At 35.2% G+C, this 22,444-nt stretch overlaps 3 protein-coding genes across 5 annotated transcripts; 1 reads left to right on the top strand and 2 right to left on the bottom strand.

The window, feature by feature from the left end:
- Positions 1-3,657: 3,657 nt before the first annotated feature.
- On the bottom strand, positions 3,658-14,665 carry gpat3 (glycerol-3-phosphate acyltransferase 3). 3 transcript variants are annotated; one of them, XM_073824822.1, is made up of 13 exons: positions 14,545-14,665; positions 12,681-12,880; positions 12,301-12,367; positions 11,118-11,412; positions 9,794-9,868; positions 9,535-9,624; positions 8,718-8,811; positions 8,522-8,637; positions 8,381-8,436; positions 7,257-7,342; positions 7,038-7,166; positions 5,252-5,331; positions 3,658-4,227 (listed from the first exon to the last, which is right to left on the bottom strand). In XM_073824822.1, the coding sequence occupies exons 2-13, from the start codon at positions 12,822-12,824 to the stop codon at positions 4,110-4,112; spliced, it is 1,350 nt and encodes a 449-aa protein (XP_073680923.1). In that variant the 5' UTR covers positions 12,825-12,880; positions 14,545-14,665; the 3' UTR covers positions 3,658-4,109. The 3 variants fall into 3 exon arrangements, with proteins under 3 accessions (XP_073680923.1, XP_073680924.1, XP_073680925.1); XM_073824823.1 differs by lacking the exon at positions 9,535-9,624; XM_073824824.1 differs by lacking the exons at positions 9,535-9,624; positions 9,794-9,868.
- A 1,151-nt stretch (positions 14,666-15,816) lies between these two features.
- abraxas1 (abraxas 1, BRCA1 A complex subunit) lies at positions 15,817-20,707 on the top strand. The gene is made up of 9 exons (XM_073824801.1): positions 15,817-15,996; positions 16,137-16,227; positions 16,358-16,394; positions 17,010-17,076; positions 17,188-17,384; positions 18,278-18,397; positions 19,308-19,392; positions 19,491-19,596; positions 20,270-20,707. Exons 1-9 carry the CDS (start codon positions 15,910-15,912, stop codon positions 20,644-20,646), a joined length of 1,167 nt encoding a protein of 388 aa, XP_073680902.1. The 5' UTR covers positions 15,817-15,909; the 3' UTR covers positions 20,647-20,707.
- Positions 20,708-20,837: 130 nt separating this feature from the next.
- mrps18c (mitochondrial ribosomal protein S18C) lies at positions 20,838-22,087 on the bottom strand. The gene is made up of 6 exons (XM_073824802.1): positions 21,962-22,087; positions 21,648-21,706; positions 21,474-21,557; positions 21,331-21,388; positions 21,188-21,247; positions 20,838-21,067 (listed from the first exon to the last, which is right to left on the bottom strand). The coding sequence occupies exons 1-6, from the start codon at positions 22,032-22,034 to the stop codon at positions 20,991-20,993; spliced, it is 411 nt and encodes a 136-aa protein (XP_073680903.1). The 5' UTR covers positions 22,035-22,087; the 3' UTR covers positions 20,838-20,990.
- Positions 22,088-22,444: the final 357 nt, after the last annotated feature.

The raw sequence follows: 22,444 nt of genomic DNA, 5'->3' as shown, positions 1-22,444 counted from the left end.
CATCATGCCTCCTCATCATCCATCATTTCCTCCCTTTGATTTGTACCAAAAACACACTTTCATAAGTTTAATGCAATTAATCATGAGGCAGGATAATTTTCTATTAATGGACCACAACCATTATTTCATTATTCATTTGATGAACTTGCACAGTGTGTTTCACGGAGGTGTGATTATAAGCACTGCTCACCAAGCATGAATGTGTGCCACTTCACATCTTTGTTGCTGTTTCTTAAATGGCTCTGTGTACAATCTGCCCATGCTGCCGGCTGACTGTAGCTTTTGTCTTCATATAACAAGTCCTGATAAATTGGAAAAGTTGCAGGCATAGATGAGAGCTGACCCGAGAAACAAAAGCAATCACAGTAAAGGGTAAAACGCCTAGAACGGTGAACCGCGACAGCTCTCGCATTCAAGGTGAAATTCTGCCTCCCTCTCCATAAAAAGACAAACATGCATACGCACCGAAAGCAACAATTTATGATCCTGTTACTTGAGCTGAATCATTTCAAACTGTCTGCTTTCTTTGAAAGCCATAGAAGTTATTTTGCAGTACTGACACAGAACTAAAAACTAATTTTTTAAAAAGCAAATTTGACCCCTTCCTCATGTGCAATAATTTACATCAGTATCAGTATCTAGTAGTCAAGTTTTGTTTGTTAATATTAGTTGATGCACTGTGAACCTGAACAAACAATGAACGACTGTGTTTTTATTTACAATATAAATTTAATAAATACTGTAATAAATGTATTGTTCATTGTTCATGTTAGTTAATACATTAATGTTAACAAATGACGCCTTATTGTAAAGTGTTTTTGAAAATGTATACACCCGAGTTAAAAGATTCAACTTAAGCAACTGCTGTATCAAAATTTCAGCTGATTATAAGAACATAATTATTTTTCAAACTGAATAGTCTTGAATCTCGCCGCAGATCAATCAGCCCTCAGACTCAAAGAAGTTCAGACTCCATTTTAGCTCAATCAAAAAGGGAAAAAAAATCAATGTGGTCCAATTATAGCCTGTTTCATTAAGGTATGTTAATCAGGTAGAATTGCAAATGAGTTAGGCATATGATTTCTCTTCTTGTATCCTGCCAATATACAGTAGACAGTGTTGATGAAACATTGCGAGCATATTGACATCTGCTGGGCTGATCAACCGCATATAACCCACCTGTTGATTTTAAAGTTAATGAAATCTATATATTGCTGTATTATGATAACTTTTTTTGTTCTCCATTATACAGTCAAACCAGATATAATTTTTGATACTTTTTTACTAGTGGGTGCAGGACACTATAGTTCATTTATGTAAGTGAGGATAGCAAAATAAAGTAAACTCTGACATATTATAACCACAAACTCTTCATACCAGTAAAAAAAATTTGGGACTAAAATTTGATTTGACACTTTAACCTGACCGTGTTTTGTTACATACCTTTCTATCAAAGTTATCTGACATTATCAAGATGAATTTGTTCATTTTATTACCATTTTCTAAACTATAGTGAATAAACTGTGATAATGTGAGAAATTTTAAAGGTGTCTGAATACATTTGGGTTTGACTGTCATTTATTTGTGATTATTAAGAAGAATTTGTTCTGACACAGTTTAACTCTTGAGTTCTCGTCATATTTTATTGCCATTTTCTAAACTAGAGTGAAAAAACTGTGATAATGTGAGAAATGTTGAAGGTGTCTGAATACATTTGGGTTTGACTGTAATTCATTTGTGATTATCAAGATAAATTTGTTCTGACACAGTTTAACTCTTGAGTTCTTGTCATATTTTATTACTATTTCTAAACTATAGCGAATAATGATAATGTGAGAAATGTTAAAGGTGTCTGAATACATTTGGGTTTGACTAATTCATTTGAGAATATCAAGAAGAATTGACAGTTTAACTCTGACAGTTTAACTCTTGAGAATTTTTGAAGGTGTCTGAATACATTTTGGTTTGACTGTATATATTACATGCTGCTCTTTGCTGCATTTAAACAGTTCTGTTCAGTTTAAGATTGAGACATGTCTTGAAAGATTTTTTTTCTCCTGCATTCACAGTGTACCATGTTAAAGCATCATGCACATCCTTTGGTTCCAGCTACGGTCCAAGAGAGGACATATCTAAGTCTACGACAAAAGCCGAGCACACTTCTTTCATTGTATTATTTTTCCTCTCCTCAGACACCACGCCAGCTCTTTGATTTGGACCATATATGTTTTCGGTAATCCATTTTTTTCAGTCAGGTCTTGCTGGAAACAAGCAAAGAAGCATCAATTGTGAAGTGCACTGCTCAGATAAACAAAACATGACATTAAAACCACAATCTAAGGTAATTCAGTTCTCTTAGATAACTGGTTTAATTAGCATGCAAAGAAAGGAGTAAATTAGCAATTGCTATTTGAGCATATTCGAGGACTAAAACTCGTGCCGAGCTTTTCGAGAAAAGAGTCTGCGGAGACTTCTTCCAGGATTCCTCTATTGATTTTTCCCTCGGAGACGTATTGTACCTCAAGATCTCATGCATTAGTGTAGGAGGTGCACTCGAGTCACAGAAAAGATGGTAGAACAATGTATTTAAAAACATCGGGCTCTAACTAATGGCAGGTCCTCGGCAGAAGCGAGGTCATTTACCCTCGTGATTAGGTAAGCCAGTCAGTTCCAGGCAAGCTGTGATTTAAAATGATGTCCAGCTTGAACTACATTCTCCAGGAAAATGATCTAATTTAGTGATTTATTCATATTTACTGAGTGTACTGGCATTACATTTGTATAGATCACATGTGGGTAAAAACAGAAATCGCGGAAATCGAATCAAAATACAGAGACGTGGTCGCCCGTCGCACGGAGTCTACATCGGGGTCACTTCCATGCTTTTTATGATGTCGCTTTGAAATCTATCCGAATCACATTAAATTGGATATAAAGATGTGCAGACACATACATCACAGTAAATGGTGTGCCAGAGCACTGCTCGTGGAGAATCCCACCTCAACAATCAGGTTATAAAATCGGCTTCAGATCCGATTAATAATTTACAATCCTGTTAGGGGAGAACAAACATTTCTGTTCAAGCAATTTAAGTTGCAGGACTGTTATTAAAGCCCGCCGCTGCCTTTCACGGGGGCTGGAGGATCGTCTAGGGATCGCAGACGGAGAGAAAGAGAGAAAGCTAAGCCCGCTCCAGCCCTCTGTGCCAGAGAATAACTATGTTCTATTTCACACTCTATGCTTTCTTTATTAAACTGCCATCGCAGTAAGCACATATCGCTCACCGTCCCCTCTTTGAATTTACCGTGACTTCGCCCTCTCCTCTTCCTGTGCTGCTGGGAAACTTTCTGTCCACTTTCCGCAGCGAAATCTTAACGCCTAATGACTTTATAATGGCGGACGTTTCAATGGAGCTCTAAGTAAAATGAGCTGGTGCTCCTGCAATCAAGAGCTCAATGGTGCTTTGTGCATCACCCATCACTAATTGACACAAGGGAGACAGATTTGCCTTTTCGCTGAGGGCTGAAAAGGCTTAATGTAATTGTTGTATGTTTACATTCTACGCTGGTTTCGCTCACGTCGCGTACTTTGAGAATACAAGTGATTCTGTTATAGGACTGCTAAATATTGTGTTACTGATGCTTGGAGAGATGAATATTTAATTTCATTATTTTATTAGCAAAGGCAATCATGATAGTGAGCCGTCTAATGTGGCTCAAAATTGTCTTTCGCTTGGTAACAGTGACCTCTAGTGTCCACACAGGAACAGCCCACTGGACCTGAGAAGTGTGCAGCTCTGACAAATGTAACAGGAATACAATGTGTACATGCACAAGTGGATGTTTTAACATGCAAATCCCAGCAACGATTGAGAACAAAGAGAATCTGAGTATTTCAGCAAGTCATGTAACTATATAACACATTTAAAAACGCTCAGATCTCAAGAAACATTTTCCAGTTAAAAAAAAATATCGATAAATCAAAATGAAGTAACATCGCACAGCTGTGAGCCTGTGCCCGATGGACGCTGAATGATTGAGTCTGGTGGCTGAGCTAGAAGTGTTTCACACTTTTAGATCATCAAGTTCATAAATAGTGTGAGATGAAATTTACGTGGGACCAACAGAGGCTTCGTGAAAGTCCGAGCCTACGATCATACTGCTGTACATCTTCTGTTGCTCCTCTTTCAATGACTCTTTCACCTTTTCCCTCTTCAGTCCTCCATCCCTGAAACGCAGTGATACTTTGTGAATATCAAAGATTTGTGATAGACTCTCATTAGCCAGACCAATATTTGGTTGTCATCCTACTTGTCATCCACTACTAAATATACACTAGCAGTCAGAAGATTTTTAAGATTGGTTGTTTAAAGAATTCTCTTCTGCTCACCAAGCCTGCATTTACTTGATCCAAAATACAGCGAAATTAGTAATATTGTGAAATATTTTATCTATTTAAAATAACTGCTTTCTATTTGAATATATTTTAAAATGTAATTTATTCCTGTGATCAAAGCTAAATTTTCAGCATTAATACTCCAATCTTTAGTGTCACATGATCCTTTAGAAATCTTTCTAATATTCTGATTTGCTGTTCGCGAAACATTTATTATTATCAATATTTAAAACAGTTGAGTACATTTTTTTTCAGGATTCTTTGATGAATAGAAAGATCCAAAGATCAGCATTTATCTGAAATTAAAAAAAGCTTTTGTAACATTAATTACTATACCATTCAAAAGCTTGGGGGGAGGGTGGATTATATAAATTAATACTTTTATTTAGCAAGGATGCTTTAAATTGTTCAGAAGTGGTAAAAAAGTACATTTCTAATGGTAAAAAAAAATTCTATTTCAGGTAAACGCTGTTATTCTGAACTTTCTATTTATCAAAGAAACCTGAAAAAAATCTACTCAGCTGTTTTTAACATAATAATAGTAATAAATGTTTTGTAAGCTGCAAATAAGTATATTAGAATGATTTCTGAGGAATCATGTGACTGGAGTAATGATGCTAAAATTCAGCTTTAAAATTAAAACAATATATTACATTTTCAAATGTATTCAAATAGAAAGCAGTTCTTTTAAATAGTAAAAATATTTCACAATTATACAGTTTTGCTGTGCTTTGAATTAAATAAATGCAGGCTTGGAGAGCAGAAGAGACTTCTTTATTTTTTGGTAAAAATAAATGTATTTTTTAATATTAACATTTGTTTATAATATGTTGTGCAGGATCGTTTGTATTCTTACCAAGACAAATCCACGAGTCCTCCCTGATCTGCTATGGCTGATTTCACTCTGTTAGCAAAATGAACAGCATCCTCTCCATCCTACAAAATGCATATTCAGATTTACAGATACAATAAAAAGATCGGATCATCAGTCATCAGTGCTCAGCAAATACTGGTCACAGACACAAAGATTTACTTAAAATTTCACTAAGCTGATAACTTACTATAAACTCCCAAAGATCAGGCTATTGTTTTCAGGCTATTATATGTCTTAATTTGATGTAACAAAGTGGTTATATCTAAATATGTGAGTTGTTTACTTACTTTTTAAAGTCTTTCCATTAACGGCATTATATTTTTCATTTAGACTGATTTGCGAATGTACACAACAGGCAGGATTTATCACATAAACCAATCATAGCCGATCATAACCAGTCTTCTCCAAACAATCGCGATGAATGCATTGCCTCCTATCACATTCCCCCATTCATTTTGAATTACCCCCCACCAAACATTCCACATGCTTTAGGGGTCTGTTAAAACTCAATGGGCTCAGGAGAGGCGAGAAAGACGCAGACTCCTGCTATAACTTCACCTGCTAGTGTCACTGTTGGACAATGTTTCGAGTGATTTATAAACTTTTAATGTATAAAAAGTGTTGTTTTATTGTAGTACTATGAATTTTTTTTCCATCCATTCTTTTGAGGAGACACTGTATGCTTAAAGGGATAGTTCACCCAAAAATGAAAATTTGATGTTTATCTGATTACCCCCAGGGCATCCAAGATGTAGGTGACTTTGTTTCCTCTGCAGAACACAAACAAAGATTTTTAACAAAAACTGGTGCAGTCTGTCAGCCAATTACTGGAAGTGGATGGGCACCAGACCTTTAAAAGTAAACAAAAACATGCACAGACAAATCCAAATTACACCCTGCAGCTCGTGACGATACATTGATGTCCTAAGACACGAAACGATCGTGAACAGTATTTATATCAATTTTTACCTTTGTTACACAGCCACGTCCATCTCTCCTAAGCACGAGTTTAGCATCAGGCACTTTACATGTGTACGTGCTCTGGCGTAGTATACGCAAACGCCGGAAGCGATCTGTCGCATGTATACGACACTCATTGTTTACACAGTACAGAGATTGTGGGTATAGCGGCTATTCAAAATGGTAATTACTTGCGCGTATCCTGCTTGTTCAAACTGATTTAAAGCTAAAAGATTACGTTTGCTTGCGCAAACTCATCCGGGACTTTTCACCAATTTCCCCTTCCGGCGTTTGCGTATACTACGCCAGAGAGCATACACATGTCATGAGCCGGATGATGAGCTCGTGCTCAGGAGAGATGGACGTGGCTGTGTATTAAAGGTGAAAAATGATATAAATACTGTTCAGTTTCTGGCAAAAAACAACAGTTTCGTGTCTTAGGACATCAATGTATCGTCACGAGCCACAGGGTGTAATTTGGATTTGTCTGTGCATGTTTTTGTTTACTTTTAAAGGTCTGGTGCCCATCCACTGCCATTATTTGGCTGACAGACTGCACCGGTTTTCGTTAAAAATCTTTGTTTGTGTTCCTCTGAGTAAACAAAGTCACCTACATCTTGGATGCCCTGGGGGTAAGCAGATAAACATCAAATTTTCATTTTTGGGTGAACTATCTAATGTTTATCATTTTCCTCAAATATCAAAAATGACCCTATTTCATGTTTCTGCTCAGGCTCCAGCATCCCTGTGACCTTTCACAGGACAAGCAGTTTGGAGAACAGATAGATGGATGGATGTTTCTGCTTACCTGTCGTGTCATAGGTGGGAGGTACCAAACGTTGCACACGATGGCCCAGCTTGTCATCATTCTGAGGAGGTAGCTCACCATGTTGTACTTGGCACTGTTCCAAAAGGCATCTCCAAACTGAGGGTCATACTGACAGAGAGAAGTACATGAGGTATGTCCCTTTCAAAGGGTAACTGTAATACTGCTGTAGGAAAACACTGGGCTGTTGGTACTCGATACCTTGATTGCTACTGGGTATATAGTTCCACCGATTTCAAAGCTTCCCTTCTTGAACATCATGACTGATGTATTATTAATGCAAGTTCCTACAAGAAACACAAAGACGGACTTTCAGGACTCTGGGAGATTTAATCCAAAAAAGAAACATGAAATATTAAAATGTAATTACAACTTTTTATCACCTTTTTTCTCACAATTGTGAGATAATATCTACAGTGGTGGCCAAAATTATTAGAACCCTAGTATTTTCACCAGTTAAAATGGTTTTAAGTTATTTCTATCTTTTGGTGTAGTGTGTCAGTAGGAAATATCCTTTTACATTTCATTAACATTCATTTTTGCATTTAATTGTTATAATCCAGTGAGATTTTTGTTTGCACAAGGAGTCTGACAACGTGCTTCACATAGAGATCTGATCTCATCATCATCCAGTCTGTCTGGAATGACATGAAGAGACAGAACAAACTGAGACAGACTAAAACCAGAAGAACTGTGACAACGTCTCCAAGATGCTTTAAGAAACCTATATGCAAAGCTACAGTACTGTTCAAAGTTTTAGGCCCTTGTGTAAAATGCTGTAAAATGAGGATGCTGTCATAAATAATGGCATAAATAGAATTTCTTTATCAGTTAACTTCTGTTAACTAAATTAAATCAACATTTGGTGTGACCATCCTTTGCGTTTACAGATTTTGCTCTAATTGCATTTGCGCAAAGTTTTTCAAGTAGCTTTGCAGGTAGGTCTCTTGGATACTTCGCATCTTGGAGATGTTGCCACAATTCTTCAAGATTTAGCCTGTCACAGTTTGTTCTGTTTCTTCATGTCATTCCAGACAGACTGGATGATGATGAGATCAGATCTCTGTGTGGAGCACTGACTGTTGTCAGACTCCTTAAACAATATCTCAGCCAACAATATCTCACTGGAATGAACGTTTGGAAATGTAAACTTATATTTCCTACTGACACACTAGCAAAAGATAGAAATACCTGACTTAAAACCATATTTTAGCTGGTGAAAATAGTGGTGTTCTAATAATTATGGCCACCAATGTATGTAGCAACTGAAAGTTGAAACAGAATTCCATTTTTTCCCCATAATTGCAATTGGATATAACTTTTACCCTCTGGGAAGATCAGGATTGGCAGCTTAGTTTTATCAGCAATATGGTCTTTCAACCTGCAAAAACAGCAAAGTTTGAATTTTATGTCCTAAGCAGTGACATGTTATACTCCACAAGACTGATCAACACACACTTTGTCACCTTTTGGCAACCGCATGGCGATCTTTCATCTCAGATCTCTCAAACCACACATGGGGACAGGACCGCACCATTGACCTCTGGATGACCCCCATGAGGCCTCCATGAACTTGACCTACCTGAGGAGAATGAAACTGAGTTAAAGACACCTGAGACCTTTTACAGACACACAATGTCACATATGGTCAGCGTGACTCACCATAGCATAACATCCATCATTCGCCAGAATGACAATGTCAATTGGGGAAGTGTGGTTGGCAACACAGATACCTCCTTTTTTCGGACGATTCTCTCTGTGATGCATCCCATGAGACAAATATAAAAAACAGCGGTCATGTGACTATATTAGCGCGTGTTAAAAAGGTGTGTACATGAGCGTGAATGACAATGAGACATTGTAAGTAGGGCCGGGTTTTGACACAAATTTCGTCGAAATTAGATTCTGATTTACAAGCTTGTGATTCAATTCGATATTGTTTATTTTGGATACATATCAGGTATAGTACATGCCAAATTTTCACAAGGAAAAAAAATCAACTAATGCTGTAAAATATACAGGAGAGTCAGTTAGTAGTACATTACTATAATATTGAAAACTGATTTGTATATAAGCACTTACATTTTACTCAATGAAGTTTTTATTATAATAATGTTAGAATTACATAACTATATTTCAAACATAAATTAAACATTGAAGAACAGTAAGCATTATAATGCATATGTTATATGGTGCATATATTTAGCAAAATGCTCCTCTCTAGAGTTAATTTTTCTAGCTGACTAACGAGTTTTTGGTCACCAAATATGTTTTTTCTGAGGTTTGTGACCTAATGCAACAAGCTGTTACATTGACGTCTTTGCCAGAAAAAAGCTGGCATACTGTACTCTTTTTGAGACCTGTTTTACATTTGCATACTTAGCAGACCATTGGAGAAAAACACAGAGAGCGAAACCGAAGACAGTGAGACGACGATCAAATGGGAAAGACTGGGATAAAAAAAGAAACAGTGGCTCACTTATTATGATAGCGGATAGTAGCAGACAGGCCTCTGGCACATATTCTGTAGCATGTAATATGAACCAAATCACTGAGCCAGTTCTTTGCACTGAAAGAGACAGAGCTTTTCTGTTAGGAAGTGCTTCTTGAAACTCTCAAGGTCAGAATTTCATAGCAAACATGTTTGATTTGGTTTGACATATTTCTTACTCAGGCAGTCTATAAATCGGGGACGAGAGAATGTGATATAACTAATTACATCATGAAATATTAATTACTTGCTGTTAGGAAGCAATCCGACAAGAGTAGTGCCTATCACTAGCCAACTCAATCCAATAGCTGCCAATGTGATCCTATGACAAAGAGCAATGACATGATTAATGCATATGGGTAAATCACAAATAAGAGATGCAGGTCCAAATTCCAGGACACAATAATGAGAACTGGGAGTGGGAAATGTCTCTTCTGCTCACCAAACCTGCATTTATTTGATCCAAAGTACAGAAAAACTGAAATATTGTAAAATATTTTTACTATTTAACATCAGTGTTTTCTATCAAATAATTTAAAATTGAAATTGTATTTATTCCTGTGATCAAAACTAAATATTCAGCATCATTATTCTAGTCTTCAGTGTCACATGATCTTTTAGAAATTATTCTAATATGCTGATTTGCTGTTTAATAAATATTTATTATTATTATTATTATTAATAATAATAATAATTTTTATTATAAAACAGTTATTTCAGGATTTTTTTGATGAACAAAAAGATCCAAAGATCAGCATTTATCTGAAATAAAAATCTTTTGTAATATTATATACTATCCCATTCAAAAGCTTGGAGTCAGTATACATTTTTTATTTCTATAACCCATAAAGTATATAAAATAATACTTTTATTTAGCAAGGATACTTTACATTTATCAAAAGTGATGATAAAGACATTTATAATGTTACAAAATATTTTTATTTCAGACTAATGCTGTCCATTATTACTTTCTATTCATCAAAGAAACCTGAAATAGTTTTCAACATAATAATAATAATAAATGTTTTTAGTAACAATTCAGACTATTATAATAATTTCTGAAGGATCATTTAACTAGAGTAATGATGCTAAATCAGCTTTAAAATCAGAAATAAATTACATTTTAAATTGTAAAACAGGTATTTCACATAGTAAAACTATTTTAAAATATTACCGTTTTTCGCTGTATTTTGGATCAAATAAATGCAGACTTGATGAGAAGAAGAGAGAAAATTATATTACAATGTAAAATAGATGCTTTCTATGTAAATATATTTAAAAATGTAATATTTATTCCTGTGATCAAAACTAAATTTTCAGCAGCCATTACGCCAGTCTTCAGTATCACATGATCCTTCAGACATTATTCTAAAATGCTGATTTAGCATTCAAGAAATATTTCCTGTTATTATGATTTTGTAGAAACCTTGATACATTATTTTCAGTTTTATATGATGATTATAAGTCTAAAAGAATAGCATTCATAATGTAAAAAAGCACTTTTGATCAATTTAATGCATCCTTGATGGCTTAATGTCACTTGAATGAATAAAAAAACACTCCAGTCTCACCTGAGAGGCAACAAGATACAGTAACGTATAAAAACTCCCAGGCCCCATATGATGGTGAGCCGCACACTGATGTAACTAAAGTTGTTGTTGGTTCGCGTGAGGAGGTTCCAAGAAGCCAGTTCCTCCGACGTGAAGCGCTGAGTCACCTGATCCTCAACAATGTTCTCAATGCCTTTCTTACAGAAATAAAAGGCATCACAGAGTGTAAAGTCTCCCCCCACCAGATTTTTAGGATGGGATCGCCGCAGCTCTCCGATCTCCTCCTCCATAGAGCCATCATCTTTCTCGATGATCCCTGAGAACACATTATGAATTTGAAATGAGACGAGATAGAAAAGGAGAAATTGCACAATGCTTGTGGAGCACCACTATGTGACACAGTTGCCTCCATTTTCATTTGTTTTTTTGTTTTTTTGGTCTTGATATACAGTTGAGGTCAAAAGTTTACATCCCCCTTTCAGAATCTGCAGCATCTTCATTTTTTTCTACCAAAATAAGAGGGATCATACAAAATGCATCTTATTGTTTATTTAGTACTGACCTGAATAAGATATTTCACATTAAAGATGGTTACATATAGTCCTGTCTGCTGTTCCACAGAAAAATCCTTCAGGTCCCACAAATTCTTTGGTTTTCCAGCGTTTTGGTGTATTTGAACCCTTTCCAACAATGACTATATAATTTTGAGATCTATCTTTTCTCACCAATGACAGCTGAGGGACTCAAATGCAACTATAACAGAACGTTCAAATGCTTACTGATGCTCCAGAAGGGAAAAATCATGTGTGTCCTGAGCACCAGATTGAGGCAAAAAATGCCTTGTCTGAAGCCGGGTAAAGTTCATAAATAAGATCAACTGAAATTATGAAATCCACCACTTGCTGCAATACCAATTACAGTATGTTCAACAGACTGACCATGACTGACAGGCAACAGGCCAATAATAAAAGCAAAAAAAAAGTTTACGACTTTAGTTATCATATGAATGTACTGCATTAATGCTTTAAAGATGTATTTAAAAATGCAGCAAACTTTTTAAATTATTGTCTAATATGCAGCATCCATAATTCCAAAGAGGAACCTGTGGCTTCACATGACATTTTCATGAAATCAAACACTTGTGTTTTATGCACATGATGTTTTCCACTCATTTTGCATTGAAAGACATTCTCATTTTACTCACCGTTGGCTGTCTGTGGTGGCAATGTTGGCTGTTCCTTCTGTCCTCTTTGGATTCTGAGAGTCGCCCACTGCCATAAAACACAAGTTTATTTTCAAGTAACCTTTGACACAGTGCTTCCTATATTCAGGGATCGCTTGAACTGTCCTGAAGTACAAATCAAAGATCATTATGTCCTGTTCTAGATTAAAAATTAAAAACTCTTGACAATTTATTTTAGTTTCATGCCTTTTGACCCTCTTTTGCAAGTTTATCTTGGCATCATCAACTCCTGTCAGGTCTAGGTAGAGGAAAGAAGTTTCTAAGTTTGCATGAGCAATTGATTTATATATGATCAGATGTGAAAAGCAATTTAATAAATCGATATAATTTAGAGCCTTTACCTCTAGTGTCTTGACCAACACCTTGATGTAGATATCTGTGAAGCCCAGGGACACACCAAACATGGCAGGTAACACGATAAGCCCAGCTACTATGGTCAGCCACACCTGGAAGAGCATGAATGCAATGTTCCAAGCACCTTCCATATCTCTCTGCTCTTCTTCCTGTCAGTCTATGGGACGGGGCTCTGGGCTTGGGCCATCTGCTCAAGCGAGTGAAGGTAAAAGCCAAAACAGAGGTTGTGTGTGTTTAAAATTTCGTAATCTTAGTACTACCTCTGGGAATTTTTTTCATGTGGTTGGCCTGTTTCTGTATTACTATACAGCATATGACCTGTTTATTGCTGAGTTTACCTTAACAAATGTGACCCTAGACCACAAAACAAATCATAAGTAGCACGGGTATATTTGTATTATTTAAAGATCATGTTCCATGAAGATATTTTGTAAATTTCCTACTATAAATATATCAAACCCTAAAATTTTGTATTAGTAATATGCATTGCAAAGAGCTTCATTTAGACAACTTTGAAGGCGATTTTTTAATATTTAGATTTTTTTGGCACCCTCAGGTTTTCAAATAGTTGTATCTCAGCCAAATATTGTTCTGCGCTAACAAATTCATCATTTATAATACATCAATACATCCAACATCACTGGAAAGTTTACTTATTAAGCTTTCAGGTGATGTATAAATCTCAATTTCACAAAATTGACCCTTGACTGGTTTTGTGGTCCATGGTTAAACATTTTTAAAACACAAAAATAAAAAAAGCTTGATGAACTGACATAAATTATGATTTTACTCAGTTAACAAATATATTATGTAAACTCAAACAGCTAATAAGAACCTTTGTATTTTATATAAGAACCTGAATATTTTTTATCATTTTATTTCATATAATTTTCTTGTTTTTCTTGTAGTGAGGGCTAATAGATCAACAAGTTTATTATCATTAATATTTTATATTAATTTATGACATTTGTGTCTTGTTGTAGTAACTATGGTATGTCTGTTTTGTTTATTTTTACCGTATTTGTGGCTAATAGCTGTAGTAACTGTGGAATTTACATTTTACTTAATTTATATGACATTTGTGGATAGCTGTAGTAATTATTATGGTATTTTATGATATAACATTTGATCCCGGACCACAAAACCGGTCTTAGGTAGCACAGACATATTTGTAGCAACAGCCAAAAATACATTGTATGGGTCAAAATGATCGATTTTTCTTTTATGCCAAAAATCATTGGGATATTAAGTTAAGATCATAGTCCATGAAGATATTTTGTACTGTATTTTCTACTGTAAATCAAAACTTAATCTTTTGTTTAGTAATATGCATTGCCACGAACTTAATTTGGACAACTTTAAAGGCGATTTTGATTACAGATTTTCAAATAACGTTAGTTGTATCTCCTCCGAATGTTGTCTATCCTAACGAACCATACACCAATGAAAAGCTTAATTCAGCTTTCATATGATGTATAAATCTCAATTTAAAAAAAAAGGACCCTTGTGACTGGTTTTGTGGTCCAGGGTCACAAATATAAGACAGTTGTGGCTTGTTTCCTTATTTCGGCGGAAACTCTGTTGTAAGGGTCTCCGTAATGCATTAACCCCTTTAAGTACACTTTTCCTAAAAGCTTATCGGAAATGCATATTATCTAAATGCAATTCTACAAGATAATTTTAGCAAACTATAATGGCAGCTGTTAAATAATTATCGAAAACGTTTAGGGTTTGTGTTGTCCGTCTCCTTTCCGTTATCAGAAACCGCTGTGCCATAAGAACATAACAACAGTATCACATGAGCAGTTAAACAACAACGATTCAAGATTCAATATAACGCCTTCACAATACCTCGATAACATTCATTTGTTCATTCCAGTCGTCTGAAGTTGATGTTATATATACGATATGTCCCAAAATCCTGAAACTATGTCCGAAAAAGTTCTCGTGTGACTGGATACAAAGTTCGGACACATATGGTGTTAAATAATGTACTAGCGCCACCTTGTGTCACTTTATATAATATGTTATCTTAATAGTGTTATGTACAACCATAATAAAAGAAAATGTATCGCTAAACGATAAGTTAATCAAAAGCCTAACACATTAAATATTTTAAAAACATTAAACACACACATAGGCTACTACCAGTCAAAAGTTTTTAAACAGTACGTTTTTTTGTTTTTATTTGATCGAATGCACAGCGAAAACAGTACAATTCCGAAATATTGTTACTATTTAAAATAAATATCAGTTTTCTATTTGAATGTATTTTAAAATTAAATGTATTCCTGTTAGTTCAAAGCTGAATTTTCAGCTTCATTCCACTCACATGATCCTTCAGAAATCATTAAAATATTGCTCAAAAATATGTAGTATTATTATTATTATGTTGAAAACAGCTGAGTAGAGTTTTTTTAGATTTCTTTGATGCATATAAAGTTCAAACGAACAGAATTTATCAGACATAGGAATCTTTTGCAACATAATAAATGTCTTTATCATCACTTTTGATCAATTTAAAGCATCCTTGCTAAATAAAAGTATTCATTTCTCTTTTTTTAAAAATACTTTTATTTCAGATAAATCTTCTTATTCACCAAAGAATCATGAAAAAATGTACTCAACTGTCTTAAATATCGCTAATAATAAAATAAAAATGTTTCTTGAACAGCAAATCAGTATATTAGAATGATTTCTGAAGGATCATGTGACACTGAAAACTGCAATGATGTTGAACATTTAGCTCTGTTCACAGGAATAAATTACATTTTGAAATATATTCAAATAGAAAACAGTTATTTCAAATAGTTTAACTGTTTTTAAATCAATTAAAAAATAATAATTCTTAAAAATTATTGATTAAAATTATTATTCACACAGCGTTTCTTACTTGGAAGTAGCGAAATTTTGCTAGCATGAAATCCAAATCCAAAAATCCTGTTCGTCTAAAAGTCCCCTCAAAACAAAAACATGCTTTAAAATCACAAGTACTTTCCTGAGAACTTATGTCAGTGCTGTTTTGTAATGTGCAACTCGTATCCTCCGCACCACATGATGGCAGCATAAGTAAGAGTTTAGCTATAAACTGCCGTCTCTTATGCAGAGAATAACTAAACGAAACCTACAAGCGCAGAAAGTTTATGCTTGTCTCCTGGAAACTCCTACTTAAAACTATGATGTTGCGATAGTTAACAAACGGTTTAGTCCAAAAGCATGGAGGAATTCAATACAACTGTCCGAATATCTGGTTTCGTGTTGAGTTCCCTGATGTTTCATCATTTGAACAGTGATGCGGATGTGGTAAGTATCAAAAGATCCCAATGTAACTTACCCATATAACCCTTGGTTGTGAATTAAATTGCAAACTAAGTCGTCAAAAATGTATGCTAAGCATTTCCTCAGTCCAATAACTTCTGTTTACATCTGCGTTGTGTTTAAAGGAAGGTCTTATTCTTGGAGAGAGTGTTGGAGAGGAGAACTGTAGGATCACAGACTCACAAATTGATCACATACAATTTGAGCACACCATAAGTAAGTTGACTGTACTTAGTTCATATTTTTATAAAATAGTCAAAATACAAAACCCAAAGAAGGACCATAAATCACATGATGAATATACCATAACAAAGCACTGGTGTCATTATGTTTTGTCTTTTTTTAGATATTCAGAAACACATCCCTTGTGATAAACTCCATAGGTAAGTCAGCTGTTCAGTATTTTTCTTTATAAACCTCTTTTTTTTATGGTTTTCACATTTGGACATTAAGTAGTGACCCTGGACCATAGAACCAGTCATAAGGGTCCTTTTTTTAAATTGATATTTATACATCTGATGAAAAGTGAATAAATAAGATTTCCATTAATGTATGGTTTCACTTTGTTAGGATAGGAAAATATTTGGCCGAGATACAGCTATTTGAAAATCTGTAATATGAGGGTGCAAAAAAAAAAATCTAAATATTGAGAAAATCGCTGTCCAAATGAAGTTCTTAGCAATGCATATCACTAATCAAAAATTAAGTTATAATATAAGATATATTTATGGTGGGAAATTAACAAAACATTTTCAAAGAACATGATCTTTACTTGATATCCTAATGATTTTTGGCAAAAAAGAAAAATTGATCAATTTGATCCAATTCAATGTATTTTTGGCTATTGCTATAAATATACCCATGCTACTTAAGACTGGTTTGTGGTTCAGGGTCATATATATATATATTGGACCACAACTCACTAGTTGAAAACCACCGATAGAGACACTTTAAAAACATTGAAATTTTATTTACCATTGCCTCAATCCTCTTGACAGCTTCTACAGTAATGTTGGTGATGTGAGTGAGGAAAAAATAAGACAGATTTTGTCTGATTACAAAGAGGTATGTCCTACTTTCTAAAACATTTGCTCATTTTCTACTGCTGAATATATCCAAAATGTGATTTGCATTAACAAATTATGTTTTTCGTATTACACATTTACTTGCGTCAAGGAGAATGTGATTGGTTGGTACAGACAACGAAGAAACACCAGACAGCAAATGACCTTCATGGAACAAGTGATTCATCAGAATATGAGGAAGATTCTGTCCAATCAGGAACTTGTTTTCATGCTGCTCACACCGTCTCAGGCAACAGCATCAGGCTCCACCCATCGCCTTGAGTTCTCAGCTTTCATTTGGCACAGCAGGTGAGATCAACTCTGTCATACAAACATTCAGCAGAATTTTTGAAGCTTTGAGAATTAAAGTTCACTTCTAGAATTTTTTTTTTTTTTTTTTTACAAATAATTCACTCACCCTTTTGTCATCCAAGATGTTAAAGTCTTTCTTTTTTCAGGCGTAAAGAATTTATGTTTTCTAAGGAAAACATTTCAGGATTTCTCTTCATAAAGTGGACTTCTATGGAGCCTGTGAGTTTGAACTTCCAAAATGCAGTTGAAATGCAGCTTATTTTCAAAAACAAAAACTTTTAAACCTCATTTTGCCTAGCTCTGCTTGTACTCTGTTAATTCCGGTTCAAGGGTTAGGGTATGTCAAAAAACTCCCATCTTATTTTCTCTGCTAACTTAAATCATCCTACATCGCCATTTTACCATCTGATCTTCTTTGCATGTTCACTTTGTAAACACTTGGTCGGTACTTCTGCAGCGATGTAGGACATTTTTGAAGTTGGAGAAGAGTTTTTTTGACCTACCCTAACTGTCTTGAACCAGAATACACAGAGTACGCACAGAGCTAGACAAGATGAAGATTTGAAGTTAAAAACTATATAAATTGTCAGGGTTTTTGAATAACTGATCGTTTCACTAGATAAGACCCTTCTTGACTTGTTTGGAGCACTTTGAAGCACCATTTAAACTGCATTTTGGAAGTTCATACTCGTGGGCACCGTAGAAGTACACTGTATGGACTTGGAGAAAAATCCTGAAAGGTTTTCCTCAAATAACAATTTCTTTACGACTGAAAAAAGAAAGACATGAACATTTTGGATGACAAGGGGGTGAGTAGATTATCTGTGAATTTTTGTTCTGGAAGTGAACTTCTCCTTTAATGTAACGATGTATTTATTATCTCCATGCAGCCAGTACATCAGCATCCCCATCTTGGTGAGCAACCTGGGAAACCTTGAACAGCAGGACTACTGGAGTGTATCAGGCACATGTCCATCTTTAGGAGAGAGTCGAGCTATTAATCGACACAGGTACATTCAAAATTTCTATCTTTTAATTGCAGTTAAAGGAAAAAAAAATGTTGTCATTAATTACCCTCATGTCGTTCCGAACCATAAGACATTTGTTCATCCTCGGAACACATTAAGATATTTTTGAGGAAATCCAAAGCTTTGTAACCCTTCATAGACAGCAATGTAACGGAAATGTTCCGGGGCACAGAAACATAGTAAGAACATTGTTAAAAATAGTCCACGGTTAAATTTTAGCTTTGTAAAATTACTGTTAAACCACTGATGCCACATGGATTATTTTAAGGATGTCCTTACTACCTTGTCCTACCTTTCTGGGCCTTGAACAAGTTGTGTTGCTGTCTATGCAGGGTCAGAAAGCTTTTGGATTTCATCAAAAATATCTTAATTTGTGTTCCGAAGATAAACAAAGGTCTTATGGGTTTGGAACGACATGAGGGTGAGTAATTAATGACAGAATTTTAATCGTTGGCTGAACTAACTCTTTAAGTAGGTACATCTAGAGGTTAGAATATCGAAGAGGTCTGGAGGATCATGACATGGACAACTATCCTTAAAACCACAGATCAATGCACATTTATAAAACCTTGCATATTTTGTTGATTATTGCTGCTGAAAATGGTCAATTATTGTCATGTTTTGGGCTGTACTAATCCGTCAGACATGAACATTTGGAGTACTATAGACTGCCAAATGTTAAATCAGGAAGAAGAGTGCAAAAAAATTGTGTGAGGAACAAAAGGCGTTTGGTTGGCCAAACTGAACCACTATTTCCAGGGCAAGAATACACATTTAGGAAGCCAAAGCAATCGCATAGCGATACCCTGGCAATGCATGAGTGAGCACCACTCACATGTGATCTAGCCTTTTTCTTTTTGATTGATAAATTATTTTTTTCCTCATCTCTCAGGCCAAAATTCTTCTGCTCAGGGGATGATTTAAAAGAGGTCAAAAATATCAGCAGCATGAATGATGCTTTGTTAGGAGAAATGCAGGTTAGTATTTACATTTCCTTTTAGCTGTGAAATTTTATCCAGTGTGATTTAAATATCAGTAAATCATGACAATTTCATATCCATCTTTTGTCATACAGAAAGTGTGTGAGGATGTGGAGAAGAGTGAAAGAGCAGTGGAGAAGCTTCAAGAAGAAATCGCACAACTCAAGGAGGCGATCAAGAAACACTCCGAGAAAAATGAAGGTAAGTTCTGTTATCTCCAGTGCTCTTTATATGAGTGCCTCAAAGGCCAATTACACACTTTGAACCGAGGCTTCTCATTGTAGATTTAAAACATACAGTAAAAGGACTTCAGTCTTGTAGTGTGCACTTGGGTGAAGATCTTATTTTTAAAGAGTAGTTCACTTTTTAGTATAAAACTTTCCTGATAAATTGCTCACCCTATGTCACGCAAGATGTTCATGTCGGTCTTTCTTCAGTCGAAAAGAAATTAAGGTTTTTGAGGAAAACATTCCAGGATTTTTCTCCATATAGTGAACTTCAGTGGTGGCCAACAGGTTGAATGTTCAAATTGCAGCTTCAAAGGGCTCTACACGATCCCAGCAAAGGAACAAGGGTCTTACCTAGCAAAATGATTAGTCATTTTCTAAAAAGTTTCACTAGAGAAGACCCTTATTTCTCGGCTGGGATCATGTAGAGTGCTTTGAAGCGACCTTCAACCCGTTGGCCACCATTAAAGCCCACTATATGGAAAATGTTTTCCTCAAAAACCTTAATTTCTTTTTGACAGAAGAAAGAATTACATGAACATCTTGGATGACAGAATCTTAAATCAGGAAATTTTAATTTTGGAAGTGAACTAATCCTTTAATGTTGCAGTTAACCCTATGAATAACAGAATAACATTGCCTTTCAGCCCAAAAACAACCCTCTCCAGATGAACCCAAAGAGAATGTACTTTTGTGCTCAGCTCTCTGTACGCTCTTCCCCGATGTGCCTTCATTACGGACACAAACCCTCACTGTTCAGGGCTTCCCTGTATTAGAACTGTGCTGTAATACTGACCACAACATTGATATTCCCACCAAGCTGCCTCTGATTCTAGAGAATCAACACGGCAAGAAGAAGGACACAGCACCACGACTCAGGAAAAAATGCCTCGTCGCTGGTTATCCTCAAAGACTTAAAAGAAAGAGGAAAATGAATGATGCCAGCGAGTCGGTTTCAGTGAGCGGGTCAGATACAGAGATTGACATGAACGGACAGAGCATAAGTAATTCTCCTGTCTTTTAAAGTACAACTGAGCCTGGTTTTATTGGTACAGCAATGTAGCCACAACTGGAAAGCATTACACATTTTATACCTGGAGGTTGCCTTTATTCTAAGATGTGTGCTCAACTGAAGTTGAGCAATTTTGTTAATTGTTTAATTTGTTTTTTAGTTTACTTGTTTATAAATTGAAAATTAAATACTGAATTCACATGTGGTGTTTTAATTTAAGTGAATTTTATTCATTCATTGCAGTTATACAATACTACATGGATTTCTGGTTCGTCAGGTTATAATGTTCCAATGTTTATTTTTCACTATTTTATATATTTTACAAAAGAATGGTCTGCTGTGTCTTCATACAGAATCTATTCAAAATGTTTGATACCACAAATTTCAGGGTCTTTAATAAACTGTGGATCCTTCAGAGTCACTGACATAAAACCTGTGGACGTCACAAAGACCTTTGTTAGTCAAAATATCCTTGTTTTACTGTATGGATATTGTACTGAAAGCACATGCATATTTCATTTGTAAAAAATAAACGAATTAAAGCATTCTTTACCCATTGAACGAGATTTCTTGATTGCCTTCGATACCTCTCTCTGCTTTCGACCACACAACCCTGTAAGCAAAAGTTGTGGTGTCCCAAATTACTGAATCACATTTATATAAATATTAATGTGAATCTGAACTCAGTCCTCTCACCTGTTATGTGTCTGCCGTATATTCTGCCAGTGTGTGGTGAAATGAACTGGGACAACAGCTGGAGAAAGAGCATTTTGATTATTTTGCCAATAAAAATATGTATAACTGATATTATTATTATTATTCCGGTTCATTTTACCAACCTGGACGTTTTTGAAGTCTACAGTTACATTGCAAAGAATGCAAGTTTTCGGAGGTGTCTGGAATGGGTTTTCCATTTTGATAGGCTGAATAAGATATAATTTTGTAATATTAGTGCAAATAATTATTTAAACGGTTTTAGGAAAATGTCAAGCAAAAACACATGCAAAAAATACCATATCATCTTTCTTTAGAGGCTCTTGCTGAGATGTTGTCAGACTTCTGATGCATTGTGCTGGAACAGATGAAATGAATATTTCATGCCTATTATGCTATCATAACTTAAAAAAAATCGGTTAATTATACCAAGACAGCCTCTTATATTTTTCTTTAACATCTAGGTTAATTAAGTAATTAACGTACATTATTACATGTCTAGTATTGATAAAGAAGATATGTGATTCTCATAAGCGTGATTAAGAGAATAACTGGACGTCCTGGAAAACATTTCACACACAAAAAGACTGAGAAAATAATATTGTAGAGGTACCTGCAGCCCTAGGTGTGACCGGTTGCTTGGGAAGAGCCTGTAATAACAGGCGACTTAAAGAAAGGGCAAACATTCCTCGATGTGTTCAGGAGGCCACCATGACAGTTTCTGTCCGCTTATTCTGCGGTGTTGTTTAGCGCGGATATGGTTACGTTTGTTGCTATCTACCGCCACCTACAAGACCGGAGCAAGCGAACTTTACTTCAAAATGGAAATCCATAAATATCTCCTGTTAAAATGAATAGGGTCTTTACACATAAATGATATACAAAAAGAGATGATAAGGTGCAAAGGTACACTACCAGTCAAAAGTTTTTGAACAGTACGAAGTCTCTTCTGCTCACCAAGCCTACAAATATTTGATCCAAAGTAGAGAAAAAAATAGAAATATTTTTACTATTTAAAATAACTACGTTCTATTTGAATATATTTTAAAATGTAATTTATTCCTGTGATTTCAAAGCTGAATTTTTAGCATCATTA

Source organism: Garra rufa, chromosome 19, assembly GCF_049309525.1.
Source record: "Garra rufa chromosome 19, GarRuf1.0, whole genome shotgun sequence".
In the NCBI taxonomy this organism is placed as follows: domain Eukaryota; kingdom Metazoa; phylum Chordata; class Actinopteri; order Cypriniformes; family Cyprinidae; genus Garra; species Garra rufa.
The sequence above is the reverse complement of the archived record's forward strand: the minus strand, read 5'-3'. Positions and strand labels throughout refer to the sequence as shown.

What these genes read in the sequence shown, in the direction of transcription:
- gpat3 (XM_073824822.1), bottom strand. Translation starts at nt 12,824, where the DNA reads ATGGAAGGTGCTTGGAACATTGCATTCATGCTCTTCCAGGTGTGGCTG. An exon ending in ATGATGGATGTTATGCTATG is followed by an intron (nt 8,638 to 8,717) that starts GTGAGTCACGCT and finishes CATTCTCCTCAG; the next exon opens with GTAGGTCAAGTTCATGGAGG. An exon ending in GGACTCGTGGATTTGTCTTG is followed by an intron (nt 4,228 to 5,251) that starts GTAAGAATACAA and finishes ACTGCGTTTCAG; the next exon opens with GGATGGAGGACTGAAGAGGG.
- abraxas1 (XM_073824801.1), top strand. Translation starts at nt 15,910, where the DNA reads ATGGAGGAATTCAATACAACTGTCCGAATATCTGGTTTCGTGTTGAGT. An exon ending in TTTTGTCTGATTACAAAGAG is followed by an intron (nt 17,077 to 17,187) that starts GTATGTCCTACT and finishes ACTTGCGTCAAG; the next exon opens with GAGAATGTGATTGGTTGGTA. An exon ending in GCTTTCATTTGGCACAGCAG is followed by an intron (nt 17,385 to 18,277) that starts GTGAGATCAACT and finishes ATCTCCATGCAG; the next exon opens with CCAGTACATCAGCATCCCCA.
- mrps18c (XM_073824802.1), bottom strand. Translation starts at nt 22,034, where the DNA reads ATGTTTGCCCTTTCTTTAAGTCGCCTGTTATTACAGGCTCTTCCCAAG. An exon ending in CTCTAAAGAAAGATGATATG is followed by an intron (nt 21,558 to 21,647) that starts GTATTTTTTGCA and finishes TATCTTATTCAG; the next exon opens with CCTATCAAAATGGAAAACCC. An exon ending in CAAGAAATCTCGTTCAATGG is followed by an intron (nt 21,068 to 21,187) that starts GTAAAGAATGCT and finishes TGACGTCCACAG; the next exon opens with GTTTTATGTCAGTGACTCTG.